The 16,549-nt window shown below is 56.2% G+C and overlaps 1 protein-coding gene across 4 annotated transcripts in view; it reads right to left on the minus strand.

Annotated features, from left to right (window-relative positions):
• Nucleotides 1-16,549, minus strand: part of LOC122363632 (spectrin beta chain-like) — a 52,847-nt gene that overhangs the window by 5,996 nt on the left and 30,302 nt on the right. For all 4 annotated transcript variants that reach the window (XM_043333135.1, XM_043333137.1, XM_043333134.1 and 1 more), the window contains 27 exons: nucleotides 16,310-16,457; nucleotides 14,875-15,038; nucleotides 14,185-14,401; nucleotides 13,781-13,915; nucleotides 12,944-13,135; nucleotides 11,470-11,915; nucleotides 10,952-11,066; nucleotides 10,492-10,689; nucleotides 9,931-10,098; nucleotides 9,478-9,639; nucleotides 8,999-9,179; nucleotides 8,459-8,612; nucleotides 8,094-8,238; nucleotides 7,225-7,412; nucleotides 6,727-6,930; nucleotides 6,150-6,468; nucleotides 5,475-5,801; nucleotides 4,781-4,981; nucleotides 4,304-4,467; nucleotides 3,717-3,921; nucleotides 3,159-3,353; nucleotides 2,658-2,837; nucleotides 2,105-2,349; nucleotides 1,688-1,826; nucleotides 1,233-1,409; nucleotides 875-979; nucleotides 432-672 (listed from right to left, as the gene is read on the minus strand). In XM_043333135.1, the coding sequence (XP_043189070.1) occupies nucleotides 432-672; nucleotides 875-979; nucleotides 1,233-1,409; nucleotides 1,688-1,826; nucleotides 2,105-2,349; nucleotides 2,658-2,837; nucleotides 3,159-3,353; nucleotides 3,717-3,921; nucleotides 4,304-4,467; nucleotides 4,781-4,981; nucleotides 5,475-5,801; nucleotides 6,150-6,468; nucleotides 6,727-6,930; nucleotides 7,225-7,412; nucleotides 8,094-8,238; nucleotides 8,459-8,612; nucleotides 8,999-9,179; nucleotides 9,478-9,639; nucleotides 9,931-10,098; nucleotides 10,492-10,689; nucleotides 10,952-11,066; nucleotides 11,470-11,915; nucleotides 12,944-13,135; nucleotides 13,781-13,915; nucleotides 14,185-14,401; nucleotides 14,875-15,038; nucleotides 16,310-16,457 (5,315 nt within the window). The remainder of the gene's footprint in view (nucleotides 1-431; nucleotides 673-874; nucleotides 980-1,232; nucleotides 1,410-1,687; nucleotides 1,827-2,104; nucleotides 2,350-2,657; nucleotides 2,838-3,158; nucleotides 3,354-3,716; nucleotides 3,922-4,303; nucleotides 4,468-4,780; nucleotides 4,982-5,474; nucleotides 5,802-6,149; nucleotides 6,469-6,726; nucleotides 6,931-7,224; nucleotides 7,413-8,093; nucleotides 8,239-8,458; nucleotides 8,613-8,998; nucleotides 9,180-9,477; nucleotides 9,640-9,930; nucleotides 10,099-10,491; nucleotides 10,690-10,951; nucleotides 11,067-11,469; nucleotides 11,916-12,943; nucleotides 13,136-13,780; nucleotides 13,916-14,184; nucleotides 14,402-14,874; nucleotides 15,039-16,309; nucleotides 16,458-16,549) is intronic.

Genomic DNA, 16,549 nt, shown 5'->3' on the forward strand with positions numbered 1-16,549 from the left:
GTGAACGGGGAGAGTGAATGCAATACGATACGAGAGATCAGGGACTGACACAAGAGGGAAAAGACACCTGAGAACTTTGCAAGGACAAAGTGAGGATACATCCGGACAGCGGGGGGATCATAAAAGATAGATAAACGCGGTCAAACTGGCGGAGAAGACAATGAGAGGCACAGGGATACGAAAGAGGGACACATTAGAAGTAGGGGGAATAAAACAACTCGGTGCTGGAGGAACAGAAGGGGGCACAGTCCGGGGTTACAGTTACCGGAGGGACACAATGAGGCTCACACCGGGGCCGGGGAGGGGGACACAGTGCCGCGGAGGCGGGGCGGGGGCGGGGCAGCCGCCGCTGGTAAGCGGGCGCAGCCAGGCTGGTGGCGGTGCGGCGCGGCGGGGGGAGGGGCGGCGCTGGGACAGCGCGGAGGACTCACCTTCCTGCTGCTGCGCGCGGCTCGCCCGCTCGGGACGCTCCTCGGGGGAGCGCGCGGCGGCGGCCGGCGCGGCGGCGGACGCCCCGGCGCCGCCCGGGCCCGGCGGCGCGTCCGTCGCGTCCGACGGCGTCTCGTCGGGACTGGAGGCGGAGCGGCGGGCCGCCTCTGCGCGGGCGGCCTCCTCTGCGGCGCGGCGGGCCGCCTCCTCCTCCTGGCGCCGGTGCAGCTCCTTCAGCTCGAACTGCGGCGGGGTGGACGGCGGAGACGGTCAGCGACAGTCGCCGGTCAGCGGCAGCTCGTTGAACTTTGCTAATTTACAACTTCGCTAATTTACAGTCAGGCTGCCAGATTCATCATAATATACCATAAAATGTGAATTTACCCCAATATAATCCACAGCGGGAATTTGTGAGCCCTGAGAGGTGAGAGGCGTCTGTACTGACCGTGGTGAGCCGCTCCAGGGCCGCGAACCTCTCCTCCTGGGCAGACGCAGACTTCTCGAACGCCTCGTGCTTCTTGATCAGGCTCTCCACCTCGTCGATCGAGTTCTGTAACACCAGACACAGAGGATCGTGTAGGCGCGGTTCACGCCAATAACACAATAGCATGAGCATTGAGCTATGATCATGACATTCGCCATTGCAAGGATATTGCAAACTGCATGGTCGTGTTCTCCGGATCCCATCCGGCAAACACTAGCGCGACACACGCTGGATCCAAAGCCCATACACCGATAGACGTCCATAATTGCCCTCACTCCGCTCCCGGCGCGCCCCGAGCCCGCCTGCCCGCGGTACTTACGCCTAACTCCTTGCTCTGGATGTAGCTCTCCTGCGCGATGAGCCACTGTTCGGCGACGGCGGCGTCGCGCGCGAACTGGTACACCTCCAGGATGAGCTGCAGGTACTCCCAGCGCTCCTCCCACTTCTGGTGCATGTCGCCGCGCTGAGTGCTCAGCTGCACCAGCTTCTCCTTGATCTAAGGAACGGCGGGGAGGGGCGAGTCAGACAGCTGGCCGAATAAATTGCCCTGATACATGTGGTGAATAGTTGATGTTAATTACGCCACGTTATTTTTGAAATTGGAGGGATAAATTGTCATACATCGCGTGACGAGACACTGTATTTGAAAGAAGCACCCGAGACTGGAATGGTACAATCATAACGCCTTAGCTGGACTGCCGACAAACACTTCCAAAAAACAGACATCGCGACATCCCAACAGAACTGGCTGTTGCTACAAAGGCTGCTTCGCACCTCCTGAGAAGCGTAGTGGTTACGCGACAGCAGCTCCTTGCCGAGCGAGATGCAGGCGGAAAAGTTGTCCTCGCGCGTGTCGATCTCGGCCTTCAGACTCTGGTGGTTGTTCATCAGCAGCTCCACGCCGCTCACATCCCTGTGAGGAACAGACGAACACGCCGTGTCAGTCAGTCAGTCGGCGCTCAGTTAGCGAGCGGCGGGGAAAGAACGAAAGCAGATGAGCCTAAATCAGCATACAGGGGCTAGGCATCGCGACAGCTCAGTACCCTAGGCTCATGAGTAGAAGCATAGCTGCCATCGTGGATGTAGAACTTCCGTAACACTATCATGCAGTCGAGGAAAATTCCCATCAGCCCTCTCAACAGACAGTGTGAAATACTTTCCGACAAGCCGAGCGGTGGCATTGTCACGCACCTGGGCTTCTCTGTGGTGTTCATCTGACGGTTGACGTCGTCCATCCAGAGCATCAGGATGCGGCACATGTTGAAGAACTTGAAGAGGTCTCCGGTGTCGGCCAGCTTGGCTTTGCGCGCGTCACAGAGGGCCTGCAGGTTGAGCCAGGCGTTGACCACCTCGGCCTCGCGGTTGGTGATTTCCTTGGCCTTGTCGCCGGCGTAGGCCGCCTGCAGCTTCAGACTGTCCTCCTGGATCTGACGCACCTGCAGGAGGGATGCACAGCGTCAGCCCATACGTATGGCGGCATGACATCGAGCTCATAAACCTGACGTGTCTATACTAGGAACAGGCTGCGTGTCCTGCCACCAAGGAGACTAGAGTGTCCCCGGAGTCTATCGACCACACCGGTAGACTTTGGGACCGCAAGGCTAAGTCTCCAGTGCCTCCATCCACAAAACGATAACAATGACAGAGCCACAAACTGCATCCCAGATTACCGAGTCCCACCAGCCACCACCTACAAACCCCGTCCATGACCGAGTCCCATGACACTCAGCGCTCCAGTCCGTACCTGCTGCTGGAGGTTCTGCAGGTCGGAGAGGAAGTTCTGGTGCTTGCGCTGCAGCGTCGACACGGAGACGGCGTCACGGCCCAGCTCGTCAGACATGGCCGTCTGCTTCTCCATGATGCGGTTCAGCGTGTCCTTGCAGTCGTGGAAGAACTTGTGCAGCTCCCAGGAGGCGGCCAGCATCTGAACATGGAATTTCGGTCAGACAGTTACTCAAAGTTCCTGAAAATCTAAACAGTGAACATAACAAGCGGTATTACATACCAATCGTGATAATGCTGGGGAGTCTAACAAAACCGCAAATGCTTCATAACTTTACTTAGAAACAATGTTTATTGCGTCCTGTGAACTACCGTTCATAATCCATCACAAATGACCGGTGACTACATCGATTCAGCCCATAAATCACAATAAAGTATTATGAAAGAGGCATTACAGCAGCTATCGATTATTACTGTCATAACCGCACAAGATATTCCGCCGCAGCCGGGTCCCGCCGCCCACCTGAGTGCGCGTCTCGATGAGCTCGAGCAGGTCGGCCCACGAGTCGTTGAGTCCGTCCTTCCACTCGGCGATGGTGGCGGCGTCCGAGTGGCCGGCGCCGATCAGACCGTCGGCGATCTCGTTCACGGCCGAGACGCGGTCCGTGCCCACCGTCTCCGTCTCGTGGGCGAACGTCTTGAACCGCTCCTGCAGCATCTGTGAACGGGGAGCGGGGTGGCAGAGTCAGTGGACTGAGTTATAAAGGTGGCAACATCGACTCCTTGGTGCGCCCTGACTGTTAGAAGGGGATCTTTATGGAGAAAATAAGTTGTAGTTCCACATGAGTTTTACAAGAAAACTGCAAAGCAAAGTCAGCATGTCAATGGCGATGATCCGTGCTCAATTGCCCAGTCAGCATGACGTTCCACTGCGACAAGGTTTAACCTCAAAAGCAAAACCTCAAACAGCAAACCCTAACAACCGTATCACATCCTTGCATCAGATACACGGGTGGGATCAAACCCCTCGAGACCCGCAGCCTCCCATCCTTCCCTCCGCTCCCCGCTCTCCGCCACTCACGCAGACGTGGTCGTAGTCCTGTCCGAGCTCGTGCGACCCGGCCACCACCTCGCGCTCCGCGATCCACTGTTCCAGGTCGTCCACCTCCCTGTTGAGCTGGAACAGCTGGAGCGCCTCGTCGAGCCGGCCGCGCCGCTCCGACGCCAGGTCCTTGAGGCCGGCGTACAGCTTGTCCACCTGCGCCTGCCGCACGGCAATCTGCTGGCTGTGGACGGGCAGAGGGGTTACCGGGTGAAATTGGTGAGCTACAGGATGAATTTGGTCTTGGGCGTGTCGCAATGACGTTTTTTTAGTAGATATCAGATAAAGACAGACACAGTAGACTGAATAGGATATCAGGTGCAATTGTAAGAGGCAGGCAGCTAGCGAAATATGCTCACTCAGCTGCAGCAGCTCAACGTCACGACCATCAAAGTCATTGCCCTACAGCTCATCTACCCTGTACCCAGGTTGCAAATACCTTGCCACCATCGCCCCTCTCAGAGCAGAGTAACACCCCTCTCCGCCCCACCCGCTCTCTCCCACCTACCCCACTCTCTCCCGCTCTCCCAGCCCCTCCCTTTGCTCTCTCCACCGCTCCCGCTCACCTGTCCGGGTGGTCCTCTGCGATCAGCTGTTTGGCCGTCTCGCCCAGCTGGCGCACCGTCTCGGCGTAGTCCTCAACGGCGTTCTCCAGCGACTCGTGTTTCTTCATCAGGTTCTGAGCGGAGAACTCGTCCTTGCCTCGGTCGTCCACCATCATGTACAGCTCCTGGGGGCGGCGACAGACGGGGAGCGTCAGAGCAACTGTTTTGGGGAATAGGTGTGTTTTCCCGAGTCTTGAGAGTACACGAAAGACTAGAGAGGGTGGGAGAAATCTAGCGAAGGGAAAGACTCATTGAAAGATAAAAAGAAAGGCATAGCCTAAAAAGCATTTCCAGTTGACATGCTGATTTCTTAATAGCTAATTTCAAATAAAACTTCTGAGATCCGGCATCTAACAACATTCTCAATCATTATATCTTTCACCACGTTTGGTAGCCACCCTTGGACGCCATCACGATCTATTCCATCCCGCCTCGCACCTGTTCGGACATCCAGGCCTCGGCCTCGTTGGCGTCGAACAGGTACTGCTGGGCGCGCTCGGAGATGGCCAGCTTGTTCTTGCGCGCCTCCATGGCGTCCTGCAGTTCGCGCCACTGGTCCTTGAGCTGCTCCATCAGCTGGGCGAACTCGTCGGCGTCCTCGTGGCCGTCGGCAATCAGCAGCTCGCCGTCCTTGCACACCTGGGTAGGGGAGAAGGGGGCGTTCAAAGGGAGTCCGGGGAGAGGTCCGAGTGGACGGGTTAGGGGGAGTTTAGGGGGATGGGGACCGGCAAAGAGACAGCAGTAATAGCCGTGAGAAAGAAGGGCGGAACAATAGACAAGCTTTACTGCAGTTGGGATGGCAGACTCTTACATACCCTGCGTTCGATGTCTCTCGGACGGCGAAGATTCTACGCCGTCCGGCCAATCACGTTTCATAACCGCAGCCGAGCCCCCGCTGACCTTGGACGGGATTGGCCGGACGGCAAAGAATCTTTGCCGTCCGGGAGACATCGAACGCCGCCATAGATTTGCTACATCACAATTTGCTGATACTGTGATAGCTGTGATAGAAACATGGTAAAGGAGATGACAACGTTTATATATAAGCGAGAAGAGACGAAAACGTTTACGTATAGCCGTATAGCGTATGGTGTATATCGCCAAACGCCACCAGGGCCGGGGAGTGACTCACAGCGTTGATGCGCGGCTCGTGGTTGGAGATCTCGTTCTGCAGGCTCTGGTTGCGCCGCGTCAGCATGTGCACGCTGACCAGCGAGTCGCCGAACTCTGGTGAGTTGGCCTGGGGTAGTTTCTCGGCGATCCACAGCTTCTCGTCCTCGATGTCGCGCCGGAACTGCAGCGCGCTCTTCTTCTTGGTCAGCTTCTGCTGGCGGTCCAGCAGCGGCGTCTTGAGGCTCTCGAAGCGTTTCTGGACGCGCTCCTTCTTCTCCTTGACCTCGTCGGCCTTCTCGGGCGCCATCCGCTCCAGGTGTTCGGCCTGGCTGTGCAGCTCCGTCACCTGAGTAGGCGAGGGGGGGGGCGGTCAGTGGACGCGCGGAGGTGGTTTGGCCAGCACTGAGACGGACTCTACAGTCCAATAACTTGACCTGCTGAACAATTAGGTAGCGACGCTATACTCAAAGACGATTTAAAAATAGATTTGCGAAAATATCTTACATTCAGCTTAAACATTTTAGATCAAACAACACACTACAGCCTAGCAAATACGTGTCAAGGATCACCGAACTGCAGCAGCACTACAAGGCAGCCAGGTACAGACTATGCTTATCGCTCAATCAACCAACCCATCAACCCATTCGCACAGCAGTCGAGTCCCCACCTTCACCTTCCACCCTCCACCACGCACCTGTTTGGCCTTGACGGCCATCTGTGTCTCGATCATCTGCTGCTTCTGCATCAGAATGTTGAGGCTGGCCAGGTCGCTGGTGTCGTCGCCGTGCATGATCTGCGTCTCGAGCTCGTCCACCCAGCCGTCAATGTCGTCACACGACTGTTCGTAGAGCACGGCGCGGTTGGCGTCGAACAGTCGCTCGCCCTTCTGCTTGGTCACCGTCTCCAGCTGGTCAAAGTGGTCCTCCAGCTCGGAGATTTTGGGCCGCACCAGCTCCTGCATTTCGGGCTTCTCCTTGATGAGCTCCTCGCCAGACTCCTGGATGCGGTACAGCCTGGATGGGGGGGGGGGGGGGCTCGTCAGTTAGGAACGAGATGTCGAGAGGAGACGTGGTCAGCAATGCTTACAAGTTGTGTTCCTCTTATCGGGTTGTGACATGAACTCAGTAATATTTGAATACGACCAAACAAATCCCTAGCCTTCTTCATACCATATGCAGCTCTTTACCATTTTCACCCATGTCACCGGTACCACGCCACATTGAGACCATCCCGCTTGTCCCACCCATTATCGCCCCCGCCCCGCCACTCACCTATCCTTGTTGCTGGCGATCTCTGCCTCGAACGCCTGGTGGCGCGTCCACTTGCTGTGCACGGTTTTGGCGGATCGGTAGCTGTCGTCCTGTGCACTGATGGATTTCTCCTGGATCCATTCGCCGAGCTCCTCGCAGTCCTGCAGGAACTGGTGCAGCTGCAGCTGGTCGCGCAGCCGCTCCATCTCCAGCATAGCCCGCTCCCTGCGCGGGACGGGAGGGATAGGTCAGTCACGATCGGGTGTCCATGCTTCAACTGTATAGCCAGAGTAGGAAATTGGACAATAAAAATCCTCGGTTAAAACTATTCAAATCTCGTTTCGCTTCGAAAACCAGTTTAAGAAAGACCGGGCCGAGGTCCGTCGGTCGTCGACGCCCACGCTAAATTTGCCCCTTCATAAAAATGCACGCAAGACAACGTCGTAATGGAACATCAAATACGAGCATGAAACATTGTAATTCTACCCCCTCAGCCTCCATCCACCCGGTGATCCGTACCTATTGTTCTCGCGGCGCTCGGAGATGTTCTCGGCCTTCTTCTGGATCTTGTCGGCGGCGTAGTGTCCCTCCTCGGTGAGTCTCTTGGCGAACTGCAGGATGCCGTTCAGCTTCTCGTCGTTGGCCTCCATGGTGGTGAGGAACGCCTCGAACCGCTTGATCTGCTCCTCGGCCTGCTCCAGGTTAGCCTGTCGGGCGCAGAGGGCGGGTAAGTGGTAACTACTGACCCGGGCCGGCGGGCCTGTGAGGGAGTGGGCAGAGGAGTCTAATCGAAACTGAGAACCAATGACTTGTTTGCTAGTCGGAGGTTGATAGAAAGCCTGTCGCCTGAAGTCAAATCAAAAATAAAATTGGTGTAGCTACTCGAGTCAGTGCATAATGCAATTTAGCTGAAGATGCAGCTATCAAATCTGCTTAGATCACCAATCATCACCAAAACAATAATGGCAAGCGAGACTAGAAATTCTCACACATATCAACTGGCTTTAATAGTTGATCATGAGCCATGAAAAGCGCACCTTCCAAAGAAGTGCAGTAGGATCGCTGGACTGGGATCGGGAAGGCGTGGGATGTTGCACTCAACTCATCGGCAAGGCTAGGTGGGCCAATCGGTGGGCGCTCCGTCAGAGTCCCTGTGCAGGAGCTGTGCTGCAGGAGAGGCGAGCAGGGAGCACAGGAGTAGGCAAGAGCGCTGCAGAAGGAGTGCAGGAGTTAGTGCGCAGAAGTAGAGCTGCAGAAGGAGCGCATAAGGATCACGCGTCGGCCGGCGGACTCAGAAAGGCGCGGAAGGACGTCGGAGCAACGCTCGACAAACGCCCCCAGTCGGGGCCGGGGAGCTGTCTGCAGCGGCGGCGGCGGTTCGCACTGACCGGCGTGTCGACCTTGGAGAGGAAGTTCTCCTGCTGGCTGAGCGCCACCTCGCCCATCTTGGCGTCGCGCAGGAACATCTGGTAGTTGAGACTCTGCGACAGCAGCTGCTGGCGGTTCTCCCACATCTTGTGCAGCTCCTCCCAGCTGACGGAGGAAAAAAGGGGTCAGAACCCGTGATACGGTAAACACACATGGAGCTGCAATTTTTACATTCGAAAGGGTTACACCGAAAAGAAAATGTTTGAATCGTTAATCATTTATAAGCCATTGGCTGACAAAGCGTCTGATGAATAGCTGTCTCACAGCTTTAATGCCCCACACAAGAAATCACCAGCCGCGAGCCAGCTTTGTCGCGTCCACTCACCCGTCCTTGAGCGCCTTGAGCCGCTCGCGCAGGAACATGTACTGCGGGTCGTCGGGCGGCGTGACGTCCTCGGCGGTCACGCGCTCGCCGTACTCCATCATCGAGTTGTAGTCGTCGTTGTAGTTGTCGATCTCCTCGCGGATCGTCTGGTGCTCTGCGGCGGACCGGGAGACGAGGGAGGTTAGGCGCGGGTTCGCAAAGGTGATGTGACCTTTATGAGATGTGACCGAAGGAGGGTCACATCACATATAGGCACTAATGATGCGATGTCTGAGTAATATGAGAGCACAAGATGCTGGACTGCCCAATCAGCAGAAAGTTGAGCCGCGCTAAGGGTGGAGTTCATAGGTGGAGTTACTAACGATATAATACATTTCCCTTCGGTTTTCGTGCGCCTGACGACTGAGCACTTGCTCAGTGTGCATTCTACACCTCTGCCCTCCCCTAGTTTGCCCCTCTCTCCCGTCACTTACGGCTGAGCAGTCACTCCACCTCCCTCCCTGCTCTGCCCTCCCCTCCGCCCTCTCTCCCGTGACTCACGGCTGAGCAGCCTCTCGGCCTCCGACAGCGACTGGGGGATGTCCTCCGAGGCCACGTCGGTCTGGGTCTTGGTCAGCCAGGCGGAGAAGTGGTCCAGGTCGCGCAGGAAGCGGTGCAGGTCGCCGGCCTCCTCCAGCTTCGAGTAGCGCTCCTTCAGCAGCTCCGTCATCTCCTTCCACGGCTGCGGGACGGTGAGGGGGTGACGGGGTCATGAGATGACCAAAACTGCAGTCTGTAACATTGTGGTGCTGATCACTGTGGTTCAACCAATGCAAAACAATGTAGAAGACATCTCCAGATACGGATTGTAATAAATCCACGGAATGGTTAGAAGCGTGAAGTTACTGTGCGATGAGCAGTACATCCCACTTTGTCGATGTGTCGGTGCAGTCGTCCAACCTGCATCCTGGAGCTCGTTGATCATCGATGTTCCCGCAGCTCTCTCCTCCCTATCCCCTGCCCTCCTACCCAGTACCCACCTCCTGGAGCTGGTTGATGTTCTTGCGGATCTCGGCGGCCTCGTCGGGCCGCTCGTCCTCGATGCGCTTGGCCTCGCGCTCGAGGTCGTCCAGCTTGGCCTGGATGGCGGCGATGTCGCGCTCCATGCCGTTCAGCTTGCGCTGCAGCGTCATGATGCCGGCCTGACAGTGGAGAGGGAAAGACATGATGAGATGGCCTGGTCGATTAGTGGAAGATCTGTCTTCCGAGCAACAGTTTCCCTATAACTGAATGATAAGCGATGAACATTCAATCTAACATGAATTAATTAGGAGACTTGAGGCAAACGCTACTTACACCAACGCATACAATCAGATGATGACCATAAACGGTCAGTATCAATGATGTCAACTATCTCACATCCCCGCCTGGCCCCAGGTGGCTAGCCGACTACGGACGCCCGTATAGCGTCCCTCGGCAGTGGTGGTACGCACCAGGTCGGAGCCCAGATCCTTGGTCTCGTGTAGCAGTTTGGTCTTCTCCTCGATCCAGGAGACGGTCTCTCGGATCTCGATGTGGAACGTCTGGTACGAGTGCGCAGACTCGAGCTCCTCCTTCTTCTTCTCGGCCTTGTCGCGCAGCTGGGACCACTTCTCGTTCAGCTGAGGGGTACGGGAGCGGGGCGGGGCCGTCAGGGGTGGGTCGCTATTTAGAAGTGGATGGAGCGTCGAGTAAGTCAAGTCGTTTTGTCAGCCTTATAATAAGTAACGTGCAATTACAGTACTGAGCGTTGCTTAAATGATTGTATGCTGCACTGCAAATATCAGATCTCAGTCCATATAAACGAGCTGCAGGCAAGCATCAAAGTAATCAATCGTAATTAACGACACACGAAAATTGTAACTATTCATTCGAGCTTCCACTTCCACAGAAACAAACCAAATAATATGATTTTTCTATCCTCCCAACTCCTCAGCATAGCTGCAGCAGGACTCGGCAAGGCCAAACCCACACCGGACCCTCACCCCCTCCCCGGACCGGGGCGGCCCGCTCACCTCGCTCTGTTTGGCGACGATCTCCTCGCTGTTGGGGTGCTCCACCTGCAGCAGCTGTTTGGCCAGCTGGTTCACCACGCCCACGCGGCTCGCGTTGGCGTTCATCTCGTTGTCGAAGCCCTCGTACTGGTGCTTCAGGATCTCCACGTCCTCCACGTCCTTACCCTCGCCGGGCACCATCGTGTTGAGCATGCGGTCCTGGTGGCGGGAGACGTGGGAGGTGATGAGTGGTCTGGAGAGCATGGTGATTGCACATTCACAATGGAGAGGTAGCATGTGAGAAATAATGCCAACGCAATGGCAATTGACAATGACCAGCAAGATTGAAACAGAAACTCAAAGCGGGAGCAGACTGTCCCTACAAAGTCTTTGTAGGGTCACTCTTAGAGTGACCAGTCTGCACTTGGCAAGTTTCCGAGCGCTGCCAACAAACTAGCTCAGTCACGCGTCGCTGTGTTACCTTTTCGGTGATCCATTGGTCGACGCGTTGCGCCTCGGAGAACAGTTTGTAGAGCGACATGGCGTCCAGGAGTCGCTGTTTGCGCAGCTGGCCAAGCTCGTTCAGCTCCTTGTACCTGGGGCGGCGGACGGGGGAGATCAGCTCAGATATGGTGCGGCGACAACACGAGGCCTTCACAGTTCACCTAGCCGAGCGCCGCACTAGTCACAGACCCGGTCTAAGTCCCACACGTGAGGTCAGCGATATGCCGATTCCGCCACCATGAAACCCGATAACTAGCACGTCGGCCTCTGCGCTTCAGTTACTCTTTCACTCTCTCCTCACTATATTCACTCATCTCACTCGCTACAACTTCCCCTTCCCCTCTCACACCTCCCTCTTCTTCCTTCCTATATTCGCATTATTATTGTTTGTTCGTATGACGATGCTGAATAAACAATAATTATTATTATTAATATTATCCTCTCCCCCATCTTTCTCCCTCTCTATCCCCCTTCTCCCCTCCAGCCGGCACGCACCTCTGTTCGATGCTCTCTGTGCGCTCCTTGATCTCGTCTCTGTCCCTGTACTCGGGCCCGATCTCCTGCGCCTGCGCCTGCAGCTGCTCGATCGTCTCCCTGTAGTTCTTCATGTCGTCGTCAACCTCCTTGTGTTTCTTGAGCAGGTTCTGCACGCTGCCCTCGTCGTTGCCGACGTCGTCTGACGAGACGAGCCGCAGCGTGTCCAGCATCCAGGTGTCTGTGTCGTCGGCGTCGGCGAAGAACTGGTGGTAGCCGATGGCCTGCTCCAGCTGCTGGCGGCGCTTCTCGGCGCGCTCCTTCAGACGGTTCCACATGTCCACGATCTCGTCGATGCGGCCGCGGATCCGGTCGGCGCCAAAGTGGCCCTGGTTGACCAGCTCGTCGCCCACCTGCGTGATGGCCAGCAGCTGCGACTCGTGCGCCGCCAGGTCGTCCTCCAGCGCCTGAGGGCGGGGAGGAGGTCAGTCACACGTACGGATACCGGTCAAACAGGCCTGAGGGCGGGGAGGTGGTCAAACAGATGTAAGGGCTGGGGTCCCGGGTCAGACAGGCCCGATGTTTGGGAGGCGGTCAGATAGAGGTCAGAAAAAGGCAGAGTGGTTTCAGATCCGGGGTGTTCATGTTCATATTCGATATAAAACACTGCTGTGAGATTTGACGGCTTTGCCATGTGGCAGTAATCTGAACTCAGCAGTATTTGTAGTGTTGGTGTCCCAGAAAACCACATCACATTCTCTTCCTTCAACCATAATTGTAGTCCCCATTCTGACCCACACCGTCATTTTGTGACACTAATGCCGGGACATTTAGCCAGCGACACGCAGCGGGCCGCCGAGCCGCCGGCCGGCCCCATCTGGCCGCTGGTCGTTACAGTTGGTATCCGATGGCGCCGGGCACACCAGACGATGGCGCTTCACGGCGCCGTTACCCGGGTTTACGGCCGCTGAAAATGGCACCGCTCCGCCCGCCCGGCCGGCCGGCACACCGGCGCCGAGTGCGGGCCGTCACAGACAGCTGTGTGCGGAGGCGACTCAATACTGCTCTACGATTTAATTACATTGTAACCCACTATCCGCTTCATCCGCAGCGAGGGCACGAAGGGTCGTTGAAAGCTTACTAAATGGATGAGCCCTGTCATTTCATCAGCTTACATAAGCTTAAAATTTCCATGAACTTGCTAGTTGCTAAACATAGGCATCCTAGCAACACAAATCAAATAAGCACACTAAGCCGCCCATACACCAGCTGCAGGGTATGGACAGTGACTGACCTTGTGTTTGGCCAGCAGTATAATATGGACAGTGACTGACCTTGTGTTTGGCCAGCAGGATGTGGACTGACCTTGTGTTTGGCCAGCAGGATGTGGACTGACCTTGTGTTTGGCCAGCAGGATGTGGACTGACCTTGTGTTTAGCCAGCAGGATGTGCACGGTGACTGACCTTGTGTTTGGCCAGCAGGATGTGGACTGACCTTGTGTTTGGCCAGCAGGATGTGCACGGTGACCAGGTCGTTGCCGATGTTGGCCGCCGTGAGGATGTTGTCCTTTTCGCGGATGTAGTTCTCCTCCTCTGCCATGTCCCAGTAGAACTGCCACAGCTGCCGAGACTCCTCCAGACGCGAGCGACGCTCCAGCGCCAGCTTCACCAGCTCCGCGTACGCGTCCTGCGAGCGAGGGGGTGGAGGGTCATCGTGTGGTCAGCAGAGGCCACTGGTTAGGGGAAGCTCGGCGTACGCGTCCTGCGATGGGGGGAGGGTCATCGTGTGGTCAACGGAGGTCACTAGTCAGCGGAGCTCCGTCCTGGGAGATAGCGGATTAACGTGGGACAGTGTAGGTCACTATAGGCGTCCTGGATCCTGGTATAAAGATGACATTGGATAATTACTCATCACCGATAAGCTGGGTCAACGGTTATAAATAGACCAGCACCGACAGCAAGCAACAATCCGTTTCAACACAAGGTGTAGGTGTTGAAAATAAGGAAAAATGTTGTTTAATGAAAGTAGGCTATACGGAACATCGGCTAGCACATCGGATGGCACCCTGACGTGGGCGCAATTTACCGTCACGGCATACAAAATGGTGACATAGGATTAACGAGCCACCCACCGCTATGGGAATGATTTCGCAGACATTTATGATCCAAAGGACTCCATGCCCCATCGAAGTCCCTACGACTTTACCATCCGCTCATAATAACCTAGCTATAAATCAATCACAACCCTCTAGTACTTGCATCCATGACCCACAGAACCCTACCAGCCCCCCCCCCCCGCCCCGTGACCCGTGACCCGGTAACCGATGCTGACCTCGAGCTGCTGGACGCGCTCGACCACGATGGCCGGGTCGCAGGGCCGGTAGCCCTCCTCCGTCTCCTCGTCGACGAAGCGCCGCGAGTGCTGCACCACCGTCTTCACGCGCTCACCCAGCACGTTGATATCGGCCTAAGGAACGGGGACGCAGGAAAGTCAGCGGAACAGTGGGGTGATGTTGTGGCTAGTTAACAGCTTTAACTAGAAAAACAATCGACAAATCCATAGATGATTGAAAATGCATGAAGAACTTGACAAAATCGGGGCTATACGTGACAATTAAGAACTTCAGACGAACCTAAATATCAAATGAATCCAATCAGGTCCCACAATACCCCCTCATTGAATTTCTCACTCGACACTCATGCCCAAAGCGCCGCCCGCCGTCATCCGATTCTGACCTCGATGAGTGCGTGCTTGGACAGGAGGTCCTCCACTCCCATGAGGTGTTTGCCGTAGTCGTCGGAGAGCAGGCGCATCTTGTGCTCCTCCATGCTGTCCAGGATGTAGAGCATCTCCTGGAAGTTCTGCTGCAGCTGCAGACTCAGCTCCAGACGCATGCGGCGCGCGCGCAGCAGCTCCAGCAGGTAGTTCCACAGACGCAGCACGTTGTCCTTCCTGACAACGCCAGAAGGGGGAGGGTCATGATAAATATATTGGCGGAAAGTCGCTGGTACTGAATCTTCTCTACTGTGCCATTCGTAAATTTGGAGGAAGCAGAATCATGCAGTCATCTTAGCGCATAAATAAGCTATTTCCATAAAAAACTGTTAATCAGCAGCCCTTTCACCTTTTTCACGCAATCCAAATATCACAATTTCCAATCGTGATACCACAGCTCCGTTCCATCCAGGCAAAGCAAACAAACACGCATTCTTGTCACATTACTACCACCTCGCCGACTAATCGCATAATTACTGTTCCCGATCACAAACGTCTCATTTTCATCATGGCATATTGTCATCTTCAATTACTCGCCATTCCATTCCCGATCACAATCCCCGAATACTCTTTGTCTCATCTCCACTTGCATTTCCATATCCCCCAGCCCAACCGACCGTCCTGTCCACCAACCCCATCACGCTCCCCACCTGGCGTTGATGCGCTCGATGTCGTGGTAGTTCTCTGTCTGCAGCTCCTCGGCCACGGCCACCACGGCCAGTACACGCTCCTCGTACGCCAGGATGTCTGTCTCGATCGCCTCGTGCTTCTTGGCAGACGCCTCCACAGCGGTGAGGTCGAAACCGAAGTTGTCCTGTGAGAAGGAAGGGACACATCAATTCGTCATTCATATAAATAAAATACCGATTATGCAATGAGAAGGAACAAAGCCGCTAATTGCCAAAGTATTCAACCAAAGTAGTTCACCGATAAACCTTATCGTCCTTGTCATTGTTTCATAGTGGATTAACCCGTTGCAAGTCCGTACCAACGCAGAGTGCAAACCGAAAGCTGTCATACGAGCTGGGTAACAAATCACTGGCCATTGGCCTATTTGCTCATCAACAGGTCGCCATAGCCCACCTCCCGGCCGCGTCCATCCCCAGTGTTGCCGGGGGCAGTGGGTCTGTGGTATCCCCACTCATTAGCTCCGCTGTGGACCGGTGCGGCGTCCGATCGACCCGGAGACCCACACCGACGGCAGGACCCGGGTCCAACACCGGCCGGCGCCGACGGCAGGACCCGGGGACCCACACCGGCCGGCGCCGGCGGCAGGACCCGGGGACCCACACCGACGGCAGGACCCGGGGACCCACACGGGACCGGCGCCGACGGCAGGACCCGGGTCCCACACCGGGCCGGCGCGGACAGCAGGACCCCGGGGACCCACAGCAGCCGGCGCGGACGGCAGGACGCTGCAGCCGCGCCCGTGACGAGGCCATCAATAATACCCAGTCGTCGGCCGGCCGCCGCCCCGCGACCGTACTCCATTAACGGGCCGCGCCCGCCAGTTGAAAAACGGTCCGGGACACGGTGCCAACGAGCTCGGGCGAGGCCGTACTTACAGACGACACGACATCGCATTATTTGCGGTATTTATGGAACCATGGAAATGGAGCCGTGAAAACTGAAGCAGTTTCCGAACCACATGACTGTGAAGAGCTGTTACTGATGAAGGGATGTGAATAAATTTATAAGGTACATTTCACCTCCGGTTTTTGACCTTGCCCTCTCCTTCCTGTGACATCCGCGCTTTCAACTGCGCGACGAGCCATTGGTACCCCTCACCTGTGAGACGAGTCGCTAGTCCTCCGCCCTCACCTGTGAGACGAGTCGCTGGTCCTCAGCCCTCACCTGTGAGACGAGTCGCTAGTCCTCCGCCCTCACCTGTGAGACGAGTCGCTAGTCCTCCGCCCTCACCTGTGAGACGAGTCGCTGGTCCTCAGCCCTCACCTGTGAGACGAGTCGCTGGTCCTCAGCCCTCACCTGTGAGACGAGCCACTGGGTCCCAGCCCTCACCTGTGAGACGAGTCGCTGGTCCTCAGCCCTCATCTGTGAGACGAGCCACTGGGTCCCAGCCCTCACCTGAGAGACGAGTCGCTGATTCTCTGACAGCCAGGTCTCGCGCATGCCGGCCTTGCGGTCGAACCGGGCAGCCAGCTGCTCGAGTTTCTCCTGTCGGATCAGCTCCTCACGCAGCGCCAGCTCACGCTCGTGCTCGGCCTTCTCCAGTCTGAGGAGGGGAAGGTATGGGTTAGAACGGGCTAGAGGAGTACAGCTGAAGGCATGTGAATTGAAATGGTGCTGGTAGTGAATACTAATAGC

Source organism: Amphibalanus amphitrite, unplaced genomic scaffold (genome assembly GCF_019059575.1).
Source record: "Amphibalanus amphitrite isolate SeventyFive unplaced genomic scaffold, NRLGWU_Aamphi_draft 000631F_arrow, whole genome shotgun sequence".
NCBI classification, from domain to species: Eukaryota; Metazoa; Arthropoda; class Thecostraca; order Balanomorpha; family Balanidae; genus Amphibalanus; species Amphibalanus amphitrite.